This window comes from Gobius niger (genome assembly GCF_951799975.1).
Source record: "Gobius niger genome assembly, chromosome: 9".
In the NCBI taxonomy this organism is placed as follows: domain Eukaryota; kingdom Metazoa; phylum Chordata; class Actinopteri; order Gobiiformes; family Gobiidae; genus Gobius; species Gobius niger.
In genome coordinates this window covers 31,966,710-31,987,028 of record NC_136860.1, presented here as the reverse complement: position 1 = coordinate 31,987,028, position 20,319 = coordinate 31,966,710, and the positions used below count along the sequence as shown (strand labels likewise).

The 20,319-nt window shown below is 43.6% G+C and overlaps 2 protein-coding genes across 2 annotated transcripts in view; both read right to left on the bottom strand.

Moving 5' to 3' along the window:
* The window catches only part of LOC306968321 (uncharacterized protein), a gene marked incomplete at both ends in the record, with an annotated part of 48,974 nt that extends 28,735 nt beyond the window's left edge, over positions 1 to 20,239 (bottom strand). The window contains 18 exons of the mRNA XM_079563664.1: positions 47 to 646; positions 844 to 1,437; positions 1,623 to 2,222; positions 2,420 to 3,013; positions 3,199 to 3,798; positions 3,996 to 4,589; positions 4,775 to 5,374; positions 5,572 to 6,165; positions 6,351 to 6,950; positions 7,148 to 7,741; positions 7,927 to 8,526; positions 8,724 to 9,317; positions 9,503 to 10,102; positions 10,300 to 10,893; positions 11,079 to 11,678; positions 11,876 to 12,469; positions 12,655 to 13,254; positions 19,906 to 20,239. Coding sequence (XP_079419790.1) covers positions 47 to 646; positions 844 to 1,437; positions 1,623 to 2,222; positions 2,420 to 3,013; positions 3,199 to 3,798; positions 3,996 to 4,589; positions 4,775 to 5,374; positions 5,572 to 6,165; positions 6,351 to 6,950; positions 7,148 to 7,741; positions 7,927 to 8,526; positions 8,724 to 9,317; positions 9,503 to 10,102; positions 10,300 to 10,893; positions 11,079 to 11,678; positions 11,876 to 12,469; positions 12,655 to 13,254; positions 19,906 to 20,239 — 10,486 coding nt within the window. The remainder of the gene's footprint in view (positions 1 to 46; positions 647 to 843; positions 1,438 to 1,622; positions 2,223 to 2,419; positions 3,014 to 3,198; positions 3,799 to 3,995; positions 4,590 to 4,774; positions 5,375 to 5,571; positions 6,166 to 6,350; positions 6,951 to 7,147; positions 7,742 to 7,926; positions 8,527 to 8,723; positions 9,318 to 9,502; positions 10,103 to 10,299; positions 10,894 to 11,078; positions 11,679 to 11,875; positions 12,470 to 12,654; positions 13,255 to 19,905) is intronic.
* Positions 1 to 20,319, bottom strand: part of LOC306968192 (collagen alpha-3(VI) chain-like) — a 107,960-nt gene that overhangs the window by 64,052 nt on the left and 23,589 nt on the right. The window lies entirely within an intron of this gene.

The following is a 20,319-nucleotide window of genomic DNA, read 5'->3' as shown; positions in this document are numbered from 1 at the left end:
TCCATTAAATCTACAAGGGTATCTGAGTCAGAGCTAGTCAACGTACCAGGTACAGTTGGTGATTCAGGGCCTGCCTCCACAATCACAGCCTCAACAGAGGACTGAAGTTGTTGCTGGACATTGGGGAGGTCATTGAAATCGGACACAGAGAGAGCATAACTTGGCTCATGCGAAATCTTTTGCATTTCTGTGGTGTCTGTGTTTCTGGTTCCAATTGCAAAAGTCAAAACACCCATCTGTTTTAGCGCAGATGCTGGTGCATCAACACTGTCAAAAGACCTTCCACCACTTAACAATATCAGCAGTTGTGGCACTCCTTCTTGGCGCCTGCTTCCAGCAGAGGCCGTGAAGACGTTATCCCTCAAGTACTGGAGGGCTGCACCAGTGTTGAGGGGTCTTCCGCCTTTGTGCCTCAAACCTCTGATTGTGGCCATGATATCTCCTTTTGTTGTGTAAGTGTTCAGATAGAACTGGACGGTGGGGTCTCTGCTGTACTGAACCACTGAGACACGATCTCTGTTGTCATTCACATTCAGTGTCTCTACCATTCTCTGGACAAAGCTTTGCATGGCTGGGAAATCGTTCCTAGTACCATCAGATCCATCCAACAAGAACACTACATCTTTTCCTGCCTCTTGTCTCACCACTAGAGAACAGAGAATGATCAGACATGTCAAGTTTTTACTTTTAACAGTTTACCACGAAAATTCATGTTGGTCCATGCTTACAAGAAGAAGCATGCAATTACTGGTGTCCTAATGTGTCTAATGACTATGCTGAAGCTATACAGGCTTGAGCTTGCCTTGCACCGTACTATAATAAAATGCTGTGTCAAAATCTTACCAGTTACTGTTGGTGTCAGAGGTGTGACCCGCACCAGCGTTGTCCCCATTACAGAAGAGAGCTGCTCTTGGGCATTGGGGAGGTCAGCGAAATCAGGCACAGACAGAGCATAACTAGAGTTATATGCTATCTTTTGCATCTCTGCTTTGTCAGACCTCCCTGCTCCGATGCCAAGCACAATGATGCCCTGGTCTCTGAGAGCAGCAGCTGGTGTGTCCACATTGTCATAAGACCTTCCACCATTTAGTAGGATCAACATCTGTGGAACGCCTTGCAGGCGCCTACTCCCAGAGGAGTTTGTAAAGACATTGTCCCTGACGTATTCCAGGGCTGCCCCGGTGTTTAGGGGTCTGCCTCCTCGGTGTCTCAGCCCTCTGACTGCATCCAAAACATCATCTCTTGTGTCATGTGTGTTCAGATAGAAACTGACATCTGCATCTCTGCTGTACTGGACAACAGAGACACGGTCATTGTTCTCGCCTACATTGAGTTTTTCCACCATTTTCTCAACAAAATCACGCATGGCAGGGAAACCATTCCTTGTGCCATCAGAACCGTCCAGAAGGAAAACTATATCCTTATTGGCACTGTCAACTGTGGAAAAAACAGTAAGACATATAAAACAAATGCCAAAATCAATGTATCGAATTTGGAAAGTTGGTTCCCATTAGAACCTCATTTTGATTTTTACTCCTTTATGGATAACTGTCGTATTTCTTTAGCAAATCAACTTTCCATTAAATCTACAAGGGTATCTGAGTCAGAGCTAGTCAACGTACCAGGTACAGTTGGTGATTCAGGGCCTGCCTCCACAATCACAGCCTCAACAGAGGACTGAAGTTGTTGCTGGACATTGGGGAGGTCATTGAAATCGGACACAGAGAGAGCATAACTTGGCTCATGCGAAATCTTTTGCATTTCTGTGGTGTCTGTGTTTCTGGTTCCAATTGCAAAAGTCAAAACACCCATCTGTTTTAGCGCAGATGCTGGTGCATCAACACTGTCAAAAGACCTTCCACCACTTAACAATATCAGCAGTTGTGGCACTCCTTCTTGGCGCCTGCTTCCAGCAGAGGCCGTGAAGACGTTATCCCTCAAGTACTGGAGGGCTGCACCAGTGTTGAGGGGTCTTCCGCCTTTGTGCCTCAAACCTCTGATTGTGGCCATGATATCTCCTTTTGTTGTGTAAGTGTTCAGATAGAACTGGACGGTGGGGTCTCTGCTGTACTGAACCACTGAGACACGATCTCTGTTGTCATTCACATTCAGTGTCTCTACCATTCTCTGGACAAAGCTTTGCATGGCTGGGAAATCGTTCCTAGTACCATCAGATCCATCCAACAAGAACACTACATCTTTTCCTGCCTCTTGTCTCACCACTAGAGAACAGAGAATGATCAGACATGTCAAGTTTTTACTTTTAACAGTTTACCACGAAAATTCATGTTGGTCCATGCTTACAAGAAGAAGCATGCAATTACTGGTGTCCTAATGTGTCTAATGACTATGCTGAAGCTATACAGGCTTGAGCTTGCCTTGCACCGTACTATAATAAAATGCTGTGTCAAAATCTTACCAGTTACTGTTGGTGTCAGAGGTGTGACCCGCACCAGCGTTGTCCCCATTACAGAAGAGAGCTGCTCTTGGGCATTGGGGAGGTCAGCGAAATCAGGCACAGACAGAGCATAACTAGAGTTATATGCTATCTTTTGCATCTCTGCTTTGTCAGACCTCCCTGCTCCGATGCCAAGCACAATGATGCCCTGGTCTCTGAGAGCAGCAGCTGGTGTGTCCACATTGTCATAAGACCTTCCACCATTTAGTAGGATCAACATCTGTGGAACGCCTTGCAGGCGCCTACTCCCAGAGGAGTTTGTAAAGACATTGTCCCTGACGTATTCCAGGGCTGCCCCGGTGTTTAGGGGTCTGCCTCCACGGTGTCTCAGCCCTCTGACTGCATCCAAAACATCATCTCTTGTGTCATGTGTGTTCAGATAGAAACTAACATCTGCATCTCTGCTGTACTGGACAACAGAGACACGGTCATTGTTCTCGCCTACATTGAGTTTTTCCACCATTTTCTCAACAAAATCACGCATGGCAGGGAAACCATTCCTTGTGCCATCAGAACCGTCCAGAAGGAAAACTATATCCTTATTGGCACTGTCAACTGTGGAAAAAACAGTAAGACATATAAAACAAATGCCACAATCAATGTATCGAATTTGGAAAGTTGGTTCCCATTAGAACCTCATTTTGATTTTTACTCCTTTATGGATAACTGTCGTATTTCTTTAGCAAATCAACTTTCCATTAAATCTACAAGGGTATCTGAGTCAGAGCTAGTCAACGTACCAGGTACAGTTGGTGATTCAGGGCCTGCCTCCACAATCACAGCCTCAACAGAGGACTGAAGTTGTTGCTGGACATTGGGGAGGTCATTGAAATCGGACACAGAGAGAGCATAACTTGGCTCATGCGAAATCTTTTGCATTTCTGTGGTGTCTGTGTTTCTGGTTCCAATTGCAAAAGTCAAAACACCCATCTGTTTTAGCGCAGATGCTGGTGCATCAACACTGTCAAAAGACCTTCCACCACTTAACAATATCAGCAGTTGTGGCACTCCTTCTTGGCGCCTGCTTCCAGCAGAGGCCGTGAAGACGTTATCCCTCAAGTACTGGAGGGCTGCACCAGTGTTGAGGGGTCTTCCGCCTTTGTGCCTCAAACCTCTGATTGTGGCCATGATATCTCCTTTTGTTGTGTAAGTGTTCAGATAGAACTGGACGGTGGGGTCTCTGCTGTACTGAACCACTGAGACACGATCTCTGTTGTCATTCACATTCAGTGTCTCTACCATTCTCTGGACAAAGCTTTGCATGGCTGGGAAATCGTTCCTAGTACCATCAGATCCATCCAACAAGAACACTACATCTTTTCCTGCCTCTTGTCTCACCACTAGAGAACAGAGAATGATCAGACATGTCAAGTTTTTACTTTTAACAGTTTACCACGAAAATTCATGTTGGTCCATGCTTACAAGAAGAAGCATGCAATTACTGGTGTCCTAATGTGTCTAATGACTATGCTGAAGCTATACAGGCTTGAGCTTGCCTTGCACCGTACTATAATAAAAAGCTGTGTCAAAATCTTACCAGTTACTGTTGGTGTCAGAGGTGTGACCCGCACCAGCGTTGTCCCCATTACAGAAGAGAGCTGCTCTTGGGCATTGGGGAGGTCAGCGAAATCAGGCACAGACAGAGCATAACTAGAGTTATATGCTATCTTTTGCATCTCTGCTTTGTCAGACCTCCCTGCTCCGATGCCAAGCACAATGATGCCCTGGTCTCTGAGAGCAGCAGCTGGTGTGTCCACATTGTCATAAGACCTTCCACCATTTAGTAGGATCAACATCTGTGGAACGCCTTGCAGGCGCCTACTCCCAGAGGAGTTTGTAAAGACATTGTCCCTGACGTATTCCAGGGCTGCCCCGGTGTTTAGGGGTCTGCCTCCTCGGTGTCTCAGCCCTCTGACTGCATCCAAAACATCATCTCTTGTGTCATGTGTGTTCAGATAGAAACTGACATCTGCATCTCTGCTGTACTGGACAACAGAGACACGGTCATTGTTCTCGCCTACATTGAGTTTTTCCACCATTTTCTCAACAAAATCACGCATGGCAGGGAAACCATTCCTTGTGCCATCAGAACCGTCCAGAAGGAAAACTATATCCTTATTGGCACTGTCAACTGTGGAAAAAACAGTAAGACATATAAAACAAATGCCAAAATCAATGTATCGAATTTGGAAAGTTGGTTCCCATTAGAACCTCATTTTGATTTTTACTCCTTTATGGATAACTGTCGTATTTCTTTAGCAAATCAACTTTCCATTAAATCTACAAGGGTATCTGAGTCAGAGCTAGTCAACGTACCAGGTACAGTTGGTGATTCAGGGCCTGCCTCCACAATCACAGCCTCAACAGAGGACTGAAGTTGTTGCTGGACATTGGGGAGGTCATTGAAATCGGACACAGAGAGAGCATAACTTGGCTCATGCGAAATCTTTTGCATTTCTGTGGTGTCTGTGTTTCTGGTTCCAATTGCAAAAGTCAAAACACCCATCTGTTTTAGCGCAGATGCTGGTGCATCAACACTGTCAAAAGACCTTCCACCACTTAACAATATCAGCAGTTGTGGCACTCCTTCTTGGCGCCTGCTTCCAGCAGAGGCCGTGAAGACGTTATCCCTCAAGTACTGGAGGGCTGCACCAGTGTTGAGGGGTCTTCCGCCTTTGTGCCTCAAACCTCTGATTGTGGCCATGATATCTCCTTTTGTTGTGTAAGTGTTCAGATAGAACTGGACGGTGGGGTCTCTGCTGTACTGAACCACTGAGACACGATCTCTGTTGTCATTCACATTCAGTGTCTCTACCATTCTCTGGACAAAGCTTTGCATGGCTGGGAAATCGTTCCTAGTACCATCAGATCCATCCAACAAGAACACTACATCTTTTCCTGCCTCTTGTCTCACCACTAGAGAACAGAGAATGATCAGACATGTCAAGTTTTTACTTTTAACAGTTTACCACGAAAATTCATGTTGGTCCATGCTTACAAGAAGAAGCATGCAATTACTGGTGTCCTAATGTGTCTAATGACTATGCTGAAGCTATACAGGCTTGAGCTTGCCTTGCACCGTACTATAATAAAATGCTGTGTCAAAATCTTACCAGTTACTGTTGGTGTCAGAGGTGTGACCCGCACCAGCGTTGTCCCCATTACAGAAGAGAGCTGCTCTTGGGCATTGGGGAGGTCAGCGAAATCAGGCACAGACAGAGCATAACTAGAGTTATATGCTATCTTTTGCATCTCTGCTTTGTCAGACCTCCCTGCTCCGATGCCAAGCACAATGATGCCCTGGTCTCTGAGAGCAGCAGCTGGTGTGTCCACATTGTCATAAGACCTTCCACCATTTAGTAGGATCAACATCTGTGGAACGCCTTGCAGGCGCCTACTCCCAGAGGAGTTTGTAAAGACATTGTCCCTGACGTATTCCAGGGCTGCCCCGGTGTTTAGGGGTCTGCCTCCACGGTGTCTCAGCCCTCTGACTGCATCCAAAACATCATCTCTTGTGTCATGTGTGTTCAGATAGAAACTAACATCTGCATCTCTGCTGTACTGGACAACAGAGACACGGTCATTGTTCTCGCCTACATTGAGTTTTTCCACCATTTTCTCAACAAAATCACGCATGGCAGGGAAACCATTCCTTGTGCCATCAGAACCGTCCAGAAGGAAAACTATATCCTTATTGGCACTGTCAACTGTGGAAAAAACAGTAAGACATATAAAACAAATGCCACAATCAATGTATCGAATTTGGAAAGTTGGTTCCCATTAGAACCTCATTTTGATTTTTACTCCTTTATGGATAACTGTCGTATTTCTTTAGCAAATCAACTTTCCATTAAATCTACAAGGGTATCTGAGTCAGAGCTAGTCAACGTACCAGGTACAGTTGGTGATTCAGGGCCTGCCTCCACAATCACAGCCTCAACAGAGGACTGAAGTTGTTGCTGGACATTGGGGAGGTCATTGAAATCGGACACAGAGAGAGCATAACTTGGCTCATGCGAAATCTTTTGCATTTCTGTGGTGTCTGTGTTTCTGGTTCCAATTGCAAAAGTCAAAACACCCATCTGTTTTAGCGCAGATGCTGGTGCATCAACACTGTCAAAAGACCTTCCACCACTTAACAATATCAGCAGTTGTGGCACTCCTTCTTGGCGCCTGCTTCCAGCAGAGGCCGTGAAGACGTTATCCCTCAAGTACTGGAGGGCTGCACCAGTGTTGAGGGGTCTTCCGCCTTTGTGCCTCAAACCTCTGATTGTGGCCATGATATCTCCTTTTGTTGTGTAAGTGTTCAGATAGAACTGGACGGTGGGGTCTCTGCTGTACTGAACCACTGAGACACGATCTCTGTTGTCATTCACATTCAGTGTCTCTACCATTCTCTGGACAAAGCTTTGCATGGCTGGGAAATCGTTCCTAGTACCATCAGATCCATCCAACAAGAACACTACATCTTTTCCTGCCTCTTGTCTCACCACTAGAGAACAGAGAATGATCAGACATGTCAAGTTTTTACTTTTAACAGTTTACCACGAAAATTCATGTTGGTCCATGCTTACAAGAAGAAGCATGCAATTACTGGTGTCCTAATGTGTCTAATGACTATGCTGAAGCTATACAGGCTTGAGCTTGCCTTGCACCGTACTATAATAAAATGCTGTGTCAAAATCTTACCAGTTACTGTTGGTGTCAGAGGTGTGACCCGCACCAGCGTTGTCCCCATTACAGAAGAGAGCTGCTCTTGGGCATTGGGGAGGTCAGCGAAATCAGGCACAGACAGAGCATAACTAGAGTTATATGCTATCTTTTGCATCTCTGCTTTGTCAGACCTCCCTGCTCCGATGCCAAGCACAATGATGCCCTGGTCTCTGAGAGCAGCAGCTGGTGTGTCCACATTGTCATAAGACCTTCCACCATTTAGTAGGATCAACATCTGTGGAACGCCTTGCAGGCGCCTACTCCCAGAGGAGTTTGTAAAGACATTGTCCCTGACGTATTCCAGGGCTGCCCCGGTGTTTAGGGGTCTGCCTCCACGGTGTCTCAGCCCTCTGACTGCATCCAAAACATCATCTCTTGTGTCATGTGTGTTCAGATAGAAACTAACATCTGCATCTCTGCTGTACTGGACAACAGAGACACGGTCATTGTTCTCGCCTACATTGAGTTTTTCCACCATTTTCTCAACAAAATCACGCATGGCAGGGAAACCATTCCTTGTGCCATCAGAACCGTCCAGAAGGAAAACTATATCCTTATTGGCACTGTCAACTGTGGAAAAAACAGTAAGACATATAAAACAAATGCCACAATCAATGTATCGAATTTGGAAAGTTGGTTCCCATTAGAACCTCATTTTGATTTTTACTCCTTTATGGATAACTGTCGTATTTCTTTAGCAAATCAACTTTCCATTAAATCTACAAGGGTATCTGAGTCAGAGCTAGTCAACGTACCAGGTACAGTTGGTGATTCAGGGCCTGCCTCCACAATCACAGCCTCAACAGAGGACTGAAGTTGTTGCTGGACATTGGGGAGGTCATTGAAATCGGACACAGAGAGAGCATAACTTGGCTCATGCGAAATCTTTTGCATTTCTGTGGTGTCTGTGTTTCTGGTTCCAATTGCAAAAGTCAAAACACCCATCTGTTTTAGCGCAGATGCTGGTGCATCAACACTGTCAAAAGACCTTCCACCACTTAACAATATCAGCAGTTGTGGCACTCCTTCTTGGCGCCTGCTTCCAGCAGAGGCCGTGAAGACGTTATCCCTCAAGTACTGGAGGGCTGCACCAGTGTTGAGGGGTCTTCCGCCTTTGTGCCTCAAACCTCTGATTGTGGCCATGATATCTCCTTTTGTTGTGTAAGTGTTCAGATAGAACTGGACGGTGGGGTCTCTGCTGTACTGAACCACTGAGACACGATCTCTGTTGTCATTCACATTCAGTGTCTCTACCATTCTCTGGACAAAGCTTTGCATGGCTGGGAAATCGTTCCTAGTACCATCAGATCCATCCAACAAGAACACTACATCTTTTCCTGCCTCTTGTCTCACCACTAGAGAACAGAGAATGATCAGACATGTCAAGTTTTTACTTTTAACAGTTTACCACGAAAATTCATGTTGGTCCATGCTTACAAGAAGAAGCATGCAATTACTGGTGTCCTAATGTGTCTAATGACTATGCTGAAGCTATACAGGCTTGAGCTTGCCTTGCACCGTACTATAATAAAATGCTGTGTCAAAATCTTACCAGTTACTGTTGGTGTCAGAGGTGTGACCCGCACCAGCGTTGTCCCCATTACAGAAGAGAGCTGCTCTTGGGCATTGGGGAGGTCAGCGAAATCAGGCACAGACAGAGCATAACTAGAGTTATATGCTATCTTTTGCATCTCTGCTTTGTCAGACCTCCCTGCTCCGATGCCAAGCACAATGATGCCCTGGTCTCTGAGAGCAGCAGCTGGTGTGTCCACATTGTCATAAGACCTTCCACCATTTAGTAGGATCAACATCTGTGGAACGCCTTGCAGGCGCCTACTCCCAGAGGAGTTTGTAAAGACATTGTCCCTGACGTATTCCAGGGCTGCCCCGGTGTTTAGGGGTCTGCCTCCTCGGTGTCTCAGCCCTCTGACTGCATCCAAAACATCATCTCTTGTGTCATGTGTGTTCAGATAGAAACTGACATCTGCATCTCTGCTGTACTGGACAACAGAGACACGGTCATTGTTCTCGCCTACATTGAGTTTTTCCACCATTTTCTCAACAAAATCACGCATGGCAGGGAAACCATTCCTTGTGCCATCAGAACCGTCCAGAAGGAAAACTATATCCTTATTGGCACTGTCAACTGTGGAAAAAACAGTAAGACATATAAAACAAATGCCACAATCAATGTATCGAATTTGGAAAGTTGGTTCCCATTAGAACCTCATTTTGATTTTTACTCCTTTATGGATAACTGTCGTATTTCTTTAGCAAATCAACTTTCCATTAAATCTACAAGGGTATCTGAGTCAGAGCTAGTCAACGTACCAGGTACAGTTGGTGATTCAGGGCCTGCCTCCACAATCACAGCCTCAACAGAGGACTGAAGTTGTTGCTGGACATTGGGGAGGTCATTGAAATCGGACACAGAGAGAGCATAACTTGGCTCATGCGAAATCTTTTGCATTTCTGTGGTGTCTGTGTTTCTGGTTCCAATTGCAAAAGTCAAAACACCCATCTGTTTTAGCGCAGATGCTGGTGCATCAACACTGTCAAAAGACCTTCCACCACTTAACAATATCAGCAGTTGTGGCACTCCTTCTTGGCGCCTGCTTCCAGCAGAGGCCGTGAAGACGTTATCCCTCAAGTACTGGAGGGCTGCACCAGTGTTGAGGGGTCTTCCGCCTTTGTGCCTCAAACCTCTGATTGTGGCCATGATATCTCCTTTTGTTGTGTAAGTGTTCAGATAGAACTGGACGGTGGGGTCTCTGCTGTACTGAACCACTGAGACACGATCTCTGTTGTCATTCACATTCAGTGTCTCTACCATTCTCTGGACAAAGCTTTGCATGGCTGGGAAATCGTTCCTAGTACCATCAGATCCATCCAACAAGAACACTACATCTTTTCCTGCCTCTTGTCTCACCACTAGAGAACAGAGAATGATCAGACATGTCAAGTTTTTACTTTTAACAGTTTACCACGAAAATTCATGTTGGTCCATGCTTACAAGAAGAAGCATGCAATTACTGGTGTCCTAATGTGTCTAATGACTATGCTGAAGCTATACAGGCTTGAGCTTGCCTTGCACCGTACTATAATAAAATGCTGTGTCAAAATCTTACCAGTTACTGTTGGTGTCAGAGGTGTGACCCGCACCAGCGTTGTCCCCATTACAGAAGAGAGCTGCTCTTGGGCATTGGGGAGGTCAGCGAAATCAGGCACAGACAGAGCATAACTAGAGTTATATGCTATCTTTTGCATCTCTGCTTTGTCAGACCTCCCTGCTCCGATGCCAAGCACAATGATGCCCTGGTCTCTGAGAGCAGCAGCTGGTGTGTCCACATTGTCATAAGACCTTCCACCATTTAGTAGGATCAACATCTGTGGAACGCCTTGCAGGCGCCTACTCCCAGAGGAGTTTGTAAAGACATTGTCCCTGACGTATTCCAGGGCTGCCCCGGTGTTTAGGGGTCTGCCTCCTCGGTGTCTCAGCCCTCTGACTGCATCCAAAACATCATCTCTTGTGTCATGTGTGTTCAGATAGAAACTGACATCTGCATCTCTGCTGTACTGGACAACAGAGACACGGTCATTGTTCTCGCCTACATTGAGTTTTTCCACCATTTTCTCAACAAAATCACGCATGGCAGGGAAACCATTCCTTGTGCCATCAGAACCGTCCAGAAGGAAAACTATATCCTTATTGGCACTGTCAACTGTGGAAAAAACAGTAAGACATATAAAACAAATGCCACAATCAATGTATCGAATTTGGAAAGTTGGTTCCCATTAGAACCTCATTTTGATTTTTACTCCTTTATGGATAACTGTCGTATTTCTTTAGCAAATCAACTTTCCATTAAATCTACAAGGGTATCTGAGTCAGAGCTAGTCAACGTACCAGGTACAGTTGGTGATTCAGGGCCTGCCTCCACAATCACAGCCTCAACAGAGGACTGAAGTTGTTGCTGGACATTGGGGAGGTCATTGAAATCGGACACAGAGAGAGCATAACTTGGCTCATGCGAAATCTTTTGCATTTCTGTGGTGTCTGTGTTTCTGGTTCCAATTGCAAAAGTCAAAACACCCATCTGTTTTAGCGCAGATGCTGGTGCATCAACACTGTCAAAAGACCTTCCACCACTTAACAATATCAGCAGTTGTGGCACTCCTTCTTGGCGCCTGCTTCCAGCAGAGGCCGTGAAGACGTTATCCCTCAAGTACTGGAGGGCTGCACCAGTGTTGAGGGGTCTTCCGCCTTTGTGCCTCAAACCTCTGATTGTGGCCATGATATCTCCTTTTGTTGTGTAAGTGTTCAGATAGAACTGGACGGTGGGGTCTCTGCTGTACTGAACCACTGAGACACGATCTCTGTTGTCATTCACATTCAGTGTCTCTACCATTCTCTGGACAAAGCTTTGCATGGCTGGGAAATCGTTCCTAGTACCATCAGATCCATCCAACAAGAACACTACATCTTTTCCTGCCTCTTGTCTCACCACTAGAGAACAGAGAATGATCAGACATGTCAAGTTTTTACTTTTAACAGTTTACCACGAAAATTCATGTTGGTCCATGCTTACAAGAAGAAGCATGCAATTACTGGTGTCCTAATGTGTCTAATGACTATGCTGAAGCTATACAGGCTTGAGCTTGCCTTGCACCGTACTATAATAAAATGCTGTGTCAAAATCTTACCAGTTACTGTTGGTGTCAGAGGTGTGACCCGCACCAGCGTTGTCCCCATTACAGAAGAGAGCTGCTCTTGGGCATTGGGGAGGTCAGCGAAATCAGGCACAGACAGAGCATAACTAGAGTTATATGCTATCTTTTGCATCTCTGCTTTGTCAGACCTCCCTGCTCCGATGCCAAGCACAATGATGCCCTGGTCTCTGAGAGCAGCAGCTGGTGTGTCCACATTGTCATAAGACCTTCCACCATTTAGTAGGATCAACATCTGTGGAACGCCTTGCAGGCGCCTACTCCCAGAGGAGTTTGTAAAGACATTGTCCCTGACGTATTCCAGGGCTGCCCCGGTGTTTAGGGGTCTGCCTCCTCGGTGTCTCAGCCCTCTGACTGCATCCAAAACATCATCTCTTGTGTCATGTGTGTTCAGATAGAAACTGACATCTGCATCTCTGCTGTACTGGACAACAGAGACACGGTCATTGTTCTCGCCTACATTGAGTTTTTCCACCATTTTCTCAACAAAATCACGCATGGCAGGGAAACCATTCCTTGTGCCATCAGAACCGTCCAGAAGGAAAACTATATCCTTATTGGCACTGTCAACTGTGGAAAAAACAGTAAGACATATAAAACAAATGCCACAATCAATGTATCGAATTTGGAAAGTTGGTTCCCATTAGAACCTCATTTTGATTTTTACTCCTTTATGGATAACTGTCGTATTTCTTTAGCAAATCAACTTTCCATTAAATCTACAAGGGTATCTGAGTCAGAGCTAGTCAACGTACCAGGTACAGTTGGTGATTCAGGGCCTGCCTCCACAATCACAGCCTCAACAGAGGACTGAAGTTGTTGCTGGACATTGGGGAGGTCATTGAAATCGGACACAGAGAGAGCATAACTTGGCTCATGCGAAATCTTTTGCATTTCTGTGGTGTCTGTGTTTCTGGTTCCAATTGCAAAAGTCAAAACACCCATCTGTTTTAGCGCAGATGCTGGTGCATCAACACTGTCAAAAGACCTTCCACCACTTAACAATATCAGCAGTTGTGGCACTCCTTCTTGGCGCCTGCTTCCAGCAGAGGCCGTGAAGACGTTATCCCTCAAGTACTGGAGGGCTGCACCAGTGTTGAGGGGTCTTCCGCCTTTGTGCCTCAAACCTCTGATTGTGGCCATGATATCTCCTTTTGTTGTGTAAGTGTTCAGATAGAACTGGACGGTGGGGTCTCTGCTGTACTGAACCACTGAGACACGATCTCTGTTGTCATTCACATTCAGTGTCTCTACCATTCTCTGGACAAAGCTTTGCATGGCTGGGAAATCGTTCCTAGTACCATCAGATCCATCCAACAAGAACACAACATCTTTTCCTGCCTCTTGTCTCACCACTGGGGAACAGAGACAATGAAAATTCTTCATTTTACTTATTACACAATTGAACACCTGTGGTTTTGAATTTTAATACCTGGTATTATTTCTTCTTCTTCTTCCACAAATTGATTAAGATGAGACATCAAACTTGGATGTATTAGTGAAAGATCAACAAAATCTGGCACTGAAAATGTGTAGTTGGTATTGGATGAAATCATTTGCATTTCTACTGAATTCGACGACTTCGATCCAACAGCAAACATTTCTACTCCTGCAGTTTTAAGTGCACTTGCAGGGCCTCTTGGGGAATCTCTCGATCTTCCACCAGCCAAAATGATAATAATTTGTTTGGCCCCTTCCTTCCTGCGGCTTCCAGCATTTGAAACAAATACCTTGTCAATTACATGCTGCAGTGCTTTTCCAATGTATTGTGGCCGTCCACCTTTTGGTTTTAGGCTAGCAATATGCCTCAAGACGTCTTCCTTCGCTGCATAAGTGTTGAGACTGAAGGTCTGCTCAGCACTGTTGCTATACTGGACAAGAGCAACCCTATCTTTTGCTTGGTCTATCTCAAATGTGGCAACAATTTTCCCTACAAAATCTCGCATCGAAGAAAATTTATTTCGGACATCATCTGACCCATCAATGAGAAACACAACATCTCTGTTCATGGTGGTTTTGGAACCTAAAAGACACAGAATATGTTTAAAAAAATGACGAGACTTAGTAACGTATGTTATCAAGGTTTATACTCACCTAAAGTTGAGCTGAGAGGTTTTTCTCCTAATTTTTTCCCTGACATAATCTGTTGTCTAACTGGTGTGAAATCCGACACAACAAAATGTTTTGTTTGAGGACTGTGTGCCAATTGCTCTACCTGTTCCCTATTCGCATTATTCATCCCAACACTGTAAGTTACAATTCCTACTTGTCGTAACCTCTGTAATGGGCCCACTATGTCATCATCTGATTTTCTTGCCGTTAGAAGTATTAGTATTTGGGGTACTCCCTGCATCACTCTGCTTCCTGATGCAGCCGTGAAGACATTGCTCCTCACATAGTCCAGGGATGCACCAATATTAACATTAGGCCGACCTGTAAACTCTGTGAATTCCAAATAATTTAAAATATCATCACTGGAGGAGTATCTGTTCAGCAGGAAATGCACTGTGGGCTGTGTGTTGTATTCAATCAAAGCCACTTGCATCCTGTTTGGCCCAATTTCAATCTGCTTAACAAAGTCCATGATAAAGTCCCATATTAGTTTTTCACTTGGTAGCATGTCCTTAGATCCATCAAGTAGAAACACAATATCAGCAGTCTGAAGTTCAGACAGTCGGAAGCTAGGTATGTCTGGAAAAAAAGACAATATAACAAATCTTAAATAAAATGAGAGAAAAGCCAAAGGGTGCACTGTGAGTAATGGGAAAGACAAACAAATTTCATAACCTCTAAGCTGCACAAAACTCTACAGTGAATTTTTAATCAAACTTCTTTGGATTCAAAATATCTTACCAACTACAGATGGAAACTCGGTTGATTCTGGAGTGCCACTTAACACAGCCTCAATCTGTTGATCAAGGTTCTGCAAGTTGTTCAAATTTGGCAGTGCAATAAAATGAGCCGGTGTAAAGGCCACTGTTTGCATCTCCAGAGTATCAGCATTGTTCGTCCCAATGCTCACAGTTTTTACGCCATTGTCACGGAGTGACTGTGCCGCCCCTCTCACATCATCTCCAGACCTGCCACCACTGAATACATAGAGATACTGTGGCACCGCTTGCTCTCGTCTGCCTCCTACCGCAGAGGCAAAGACGTTATTTCTGACAAAGTCCAATGCTTTGCCAATATTTAGAGGCCTTCCCAGTTTGTGTCTCATGGTTCTAATAGAGTTGAGCACATCATTTTTACTGGAGTATGAGTTCAAGTAGAAGTTAGCTGTAGGATCCCGACTGTATTGGACAACAGCCACTTGGTCTTGGTTATCATCGAGGTTCATGTTATCAACCATAGTTTCAATGAAACCTCGTATCTGCTCAAAGCCATATCTTGAGTCATATGATCCATCAATGAGAAACACTACATCGCTTTGCTTCTGGTCTGCAATGAGGACAAAGTAGCGTATAGGTAAATATAAAATAAACCAAAAATGCACACAAAATTTGACATCTTACCTATGCTGTTTGTTGGAGCAATTGGTTGTGCACTATGCTCAGTCATCAAAGACAACACCTCTTGCCTGATAGTGGAAAGCTCTTCATAGTCAGTGATGGAAAGAGCATATTTAGGTTCATAAGCCATTGTCTGTAGCTCAATGGTGTCAGCCTCAGAGGTGCCAATCGCAATTGGAATCACACCACTTTCTTTGAGCATTTTGGTTGGAGTTCGAATGTCATCCTGAGATCTTCCACCATATAGGAGTATAAGAATCTGTGGCACGCCTTCATTGATTCGACTTCCTGAACCAGTGGTATACAAATTGTCTTTCACATACTGCAAAGCCCGTCCAATGTAATGAGGATAGCCACTTTTGTGATTGAGGACTCTTACTGCATCAACAACCTCGTCCACTGAGGAGTATTTTCTAAAGTCAAACTCAGTTTGTGTTGTATTACTGAACTGAACTACAGCAACACGATCGTTGTTTGGACCAATGTTAAGCTCTGACAAAATTGTGTCCACAAAATCTTTGATTTCTCCAAACATTCGTCGTGAAGCATCAGAGCCATCAAGTAGAAAAATAACATCTCTCTGTTTGTTATTTGTAATATCTGTAATCAAAATAAAATATGCTCAATATTTTCGATAAGCAAAAAAATAAAATAATTTTAATTATAAAGAATACCATTGCATTCATGTGGTCTTCAAAACGAGTCTCCAATTTAGAAATGTTGGTAACATTAGCCAATCACATTTACAAAAGATGTGCTAAAGAAGTGAAATATAACAAAACTTGATGGTTGAATGCTGCCCTGATCTTTAAATACGAGTTTTATAAAACATTATTTATTTTCCAAAAATTTCTGACCACATGGACGCAGATTCAGACCTACTGCGTGTCTTACCAATTGATGGTGGCCTAATGGCAGGAGCCTCAGCTCTTTGTTTAGTCGACATTATGAGCTGTTCAATGCCTGACAGCTCTGCCGGATCTGTTGCAATCACTGCAAACTCAGGTGCATGGGAGATAGACTGAATCTCCAGCACATCTGCTTTCTCTGTCCCCAATACGAACACAATCACTCCCATAGCTTTCAAATTCATCACAGCATTTCTAAAATCATCACTGGCTCTTCCACCAGTTGCCAGGACCAAAATCTGTGGAACACCCATTTGGTGTCTACTTCCAGATGAGGCAGTGAAAACGTTATCTTTGACGAACTGAAGTGCTTTGCCAGTGTTGCGCACTCTGCCTCCTTTGTGCCTTACACTTCGCACAGCCTCTGCCACAGTTTCCTGAGTTTGGTAAGAATTCAGGTAGAAATTCACAGAAGGATCAGAGCTGTACTGCACCACTGCAACATGGTCATTGTCCCTTTGCACATTCAGACTTTGGATTATTGTCTTAACAAAGCCAAGCATTGTTTCAAATTCAGAAAAGGTTTCGTCTGATGTGTCCAGTAAGAAAACAAAGTCACGCTGCACGTACTCAAGAAGTGTAGTTGGTGAACCTTTGACACACAAAAGTTAGGGCTTAGTGGCTGATATTAAGGCCTAACAAGTGAAATGACATGTTTTGGCTTTATAGTATGGTTGTATGAATTACCTAAGGATAGATTGTGACCAACAAGATTTGAATAAAGAAGCTGATTTAAAATAAGACATGCTTGCTTATTAAACTTGGATGTCAATAGTTTTAGTACAACAGTAGTAGCCACTTAACCTTTTGGTGTTAGGCCTTGTTTCTGCAAATTGTCAAAGCATTTTTTTAAGAAATGACTATCGATCAGCAACTCATACAACTTTACTTTGATAATCACAAAATTGTTTCCAGTGTATAGTGGGTGACAAATAATTCTTACCTATTACAATCTCTGAAGTTTGTCTTGGCTGCCTGGGCACTTTTGTAATCAGTGAGACCAGTTGCTGAGCAGTGCTGCCAGAGTCAAATCGAGGCACAGTGAAAGTATAGGAGGGTAAATGTGCAATGCTTTGCAGCTCCAGTATGTCTGCGTCTCTGGTGCCCACACAGAAGGGTGTGACTCTTTCTTGCTTTAGAGCGACAGCAGCACTGGTCACATCATCATTCGATTTACCCCCAGTCAACAAAACCAGAATCTGAGGGACACCATCTTGATTTCTACTACCCATTGCAGGGTTAAAAGCATCAGTTTGCACATATTCAAGAGCAGCCCCGGTGTTTCTCAATGTGCCTCCCATGTGAAGCATGTTTCGGACTTTGTCAAGCACATCCTGCTTCGTAAAGTAGTTGTTCAAATTTATTTCAGTTTCAGGCTCATCACTGTATTGCACCACAGATACTCGGTCTGTATTCTCTCCGATGTTGAGTGTCTCAATCACTCTTTGGACAAACCCTTGCATTGCTGGGAAAATGCCCTGTGTTTCATCGGAGCCATCCAATAAAAACACAATGTCTCTTTGGGCAGACTCTAATTCAACTGCAAGAATAGGGTGAAACTTAAGGAATGGCACAAATACAGTACAATGCATTCCTAAAATTAAAGTTGGTAATAAAAACAACAATGATGTGTAAATTTAGCATTGTATACCGATGAACAAAGACAATAACATTTAAACAACTATTACATTTCAGAACTTGAGTACTATATGTACAACATGCTATTTCAGAAAAAAAATAGCAAAACAGCGATTCAGCAGCTTCTCTGAAAGAAACATGCTGTATAACTTATTCTACAAACACAATGATGTGATCATCATTGGATGAAAGGAAAATCAGTAAATTTAAGTTGAATCAACAAAAGAATGTGGTGCAAAAATAAGATGAGCGTGGGAAATAACAGAAGTGATGCACTTTCAATACATATTTTATTCTACAGAAGCTGAAGAAAGCCAATACCAAAGGAGGCATCTTTCATAATGAAAGATAATGTTAAGTCATAAGTGTGCAAAAGAATTAGCACACTTGAGAGGACACAATGATGTGATCATCATTGGATGAATGAAGCTTTATGTTGAGTTGACAAGTCTTTCAAGAAATTAAGAGCTGAAGGCAGTTTGCAACTTCATTTCGATCAGACTTCTTACCGGTTGCAGTGAATGAATGAACCTTTTCCTGGATAAATGTAGCTATCTCTTGCTGGATGGACAAAAGCTCTCCAAAGACTGGGAATTTATAGAGGAAATTTGAAGAAGAGGCAATCAGGCCAAGCTCTTCCTGTTGGGCATTCTTCATTCCAAAAGCAAAGATATGGACTCCTTTGTGCTTTAAATGTAATGCTGACTGTGAAACATCATCACTAGATTTGCCTCCAGTGAGTAGAAGCAAAATTTGGGGAACACCATCTGAGCGTCTACTTCCAGATGAAGGAGTAAAAACATGGTCATGGACGAACTGCAAGGCCAAACCTGTCTTTCGAGATCTTCCCCCTTTGTGTCGTAGACCTCTGACAGCATAGACAATGGCACTTTTGGTTTTGTGAGTGTTCAGATTGAAGTAAGTTTTGGCATCATCACTGTATTGCACAACTGCCACTCTGATCACTTCATCCTCTATGTCCTCTACCATTCGCCGGATGAATTCACGAATTGCCGGGAGACCATTTCGTGAGTCGTCTGAACCATCAACTAAAAATACCATGTCTCTCCTATCATTTCCTGTGTTGAGAATATAGAACAACATATTGAAAAATTGTATGGGTAAAAGTTGTTCAAGACTCTTGACCAGCAGCAAGAGTAAAAAAATACTCAAGAAGCCAGATTCGGACATCAAGTAGAACAATCTTTTTGATTAAAAAGATGTGTAAAGAAGAATATTGAAAAGGTAATTGAAAGTAAAAAATGGTTTAAAAACAATGCAATTTCTGAAAGATGATGTGTCTCATGACTATAAATACTCATCTGAATATAGAATTTATATGATGCTGACTATTTATTTCAAAGAAGTAGTAGAGGTAAAATAAGTTTGATGTGCCAATGGACAGCAAGAACAAAAAAGATTGCCCGTCAGGAGTTTTCCATCGTAGAAAGGGTTGTTCAAGCTGTCATCTGCACTGGTTATTTAGACAAGTGGATGTTTCGCCTTTCACCATGAAAGCTTTGTCTGTATAAACAGCATGCTATTTGTAATTTCAGTCTTTATGGTGATAGGCGAAACATCCCCTACTCTCAACAACCCGTACAGAAGACTACTTGAACAAGCAAGAAACAAAGTTTGAGACGAGCACCCTGTGCAACATTGTTGCAAGACTGAAAAAAAGAAAAGATAAAAAGTCAGATGTATAGAAGAGGGAGGACAGAGGGATTTGGGCTTCCAGACTGTAGAGTAGAGGAAGACCATGGTGGAGTCTTATGGATAAAGTGAAAGTTTTCATGATCAAGAAAAACTCATGGCTAAAGAAGTGCATGTATGTTGTATATCAAAATGTGAACTACTCCTTTTTGAGCAAAATGACCATACAATCACTATGTAGTCAACAAATTAAAAATCGCAAACACATAACACATATTAAAGTCAAAATCTTTCTTACCTACTAAGTCAGAAATCCCATTCAAAGTCTCCTTTGTGTCTTTTTTGACATTTAGAGTGGGGATAACCTGAGACTGAATTCCACTCAACATGGCGTAGTCATTCACTTTGTAAACCATGTTGGGTTTAAAAGAAATCGTTTCCAACTCCAGCAAATCTGCATCTCCCACTCCGACACCCACGGTCATAATCTCATGTTCTTTTAGGGCAAAGGCCGGAGTTTTGACATTATCATCTGACGGTTGGCTTGTCAGAATGACCAAAATCTGGGGCACGCCTTCAAGTCTCCTACTGCCCCACGAGGAGGTGAAAACCATCAATCGCGTGAACCTCATGGCTGCCCCAGTATTCACCTCCGAACCACCTTGGTGCCTTAGTTTGTCAATGGCACTTAGCATTTTGCTTTTATTTTTGT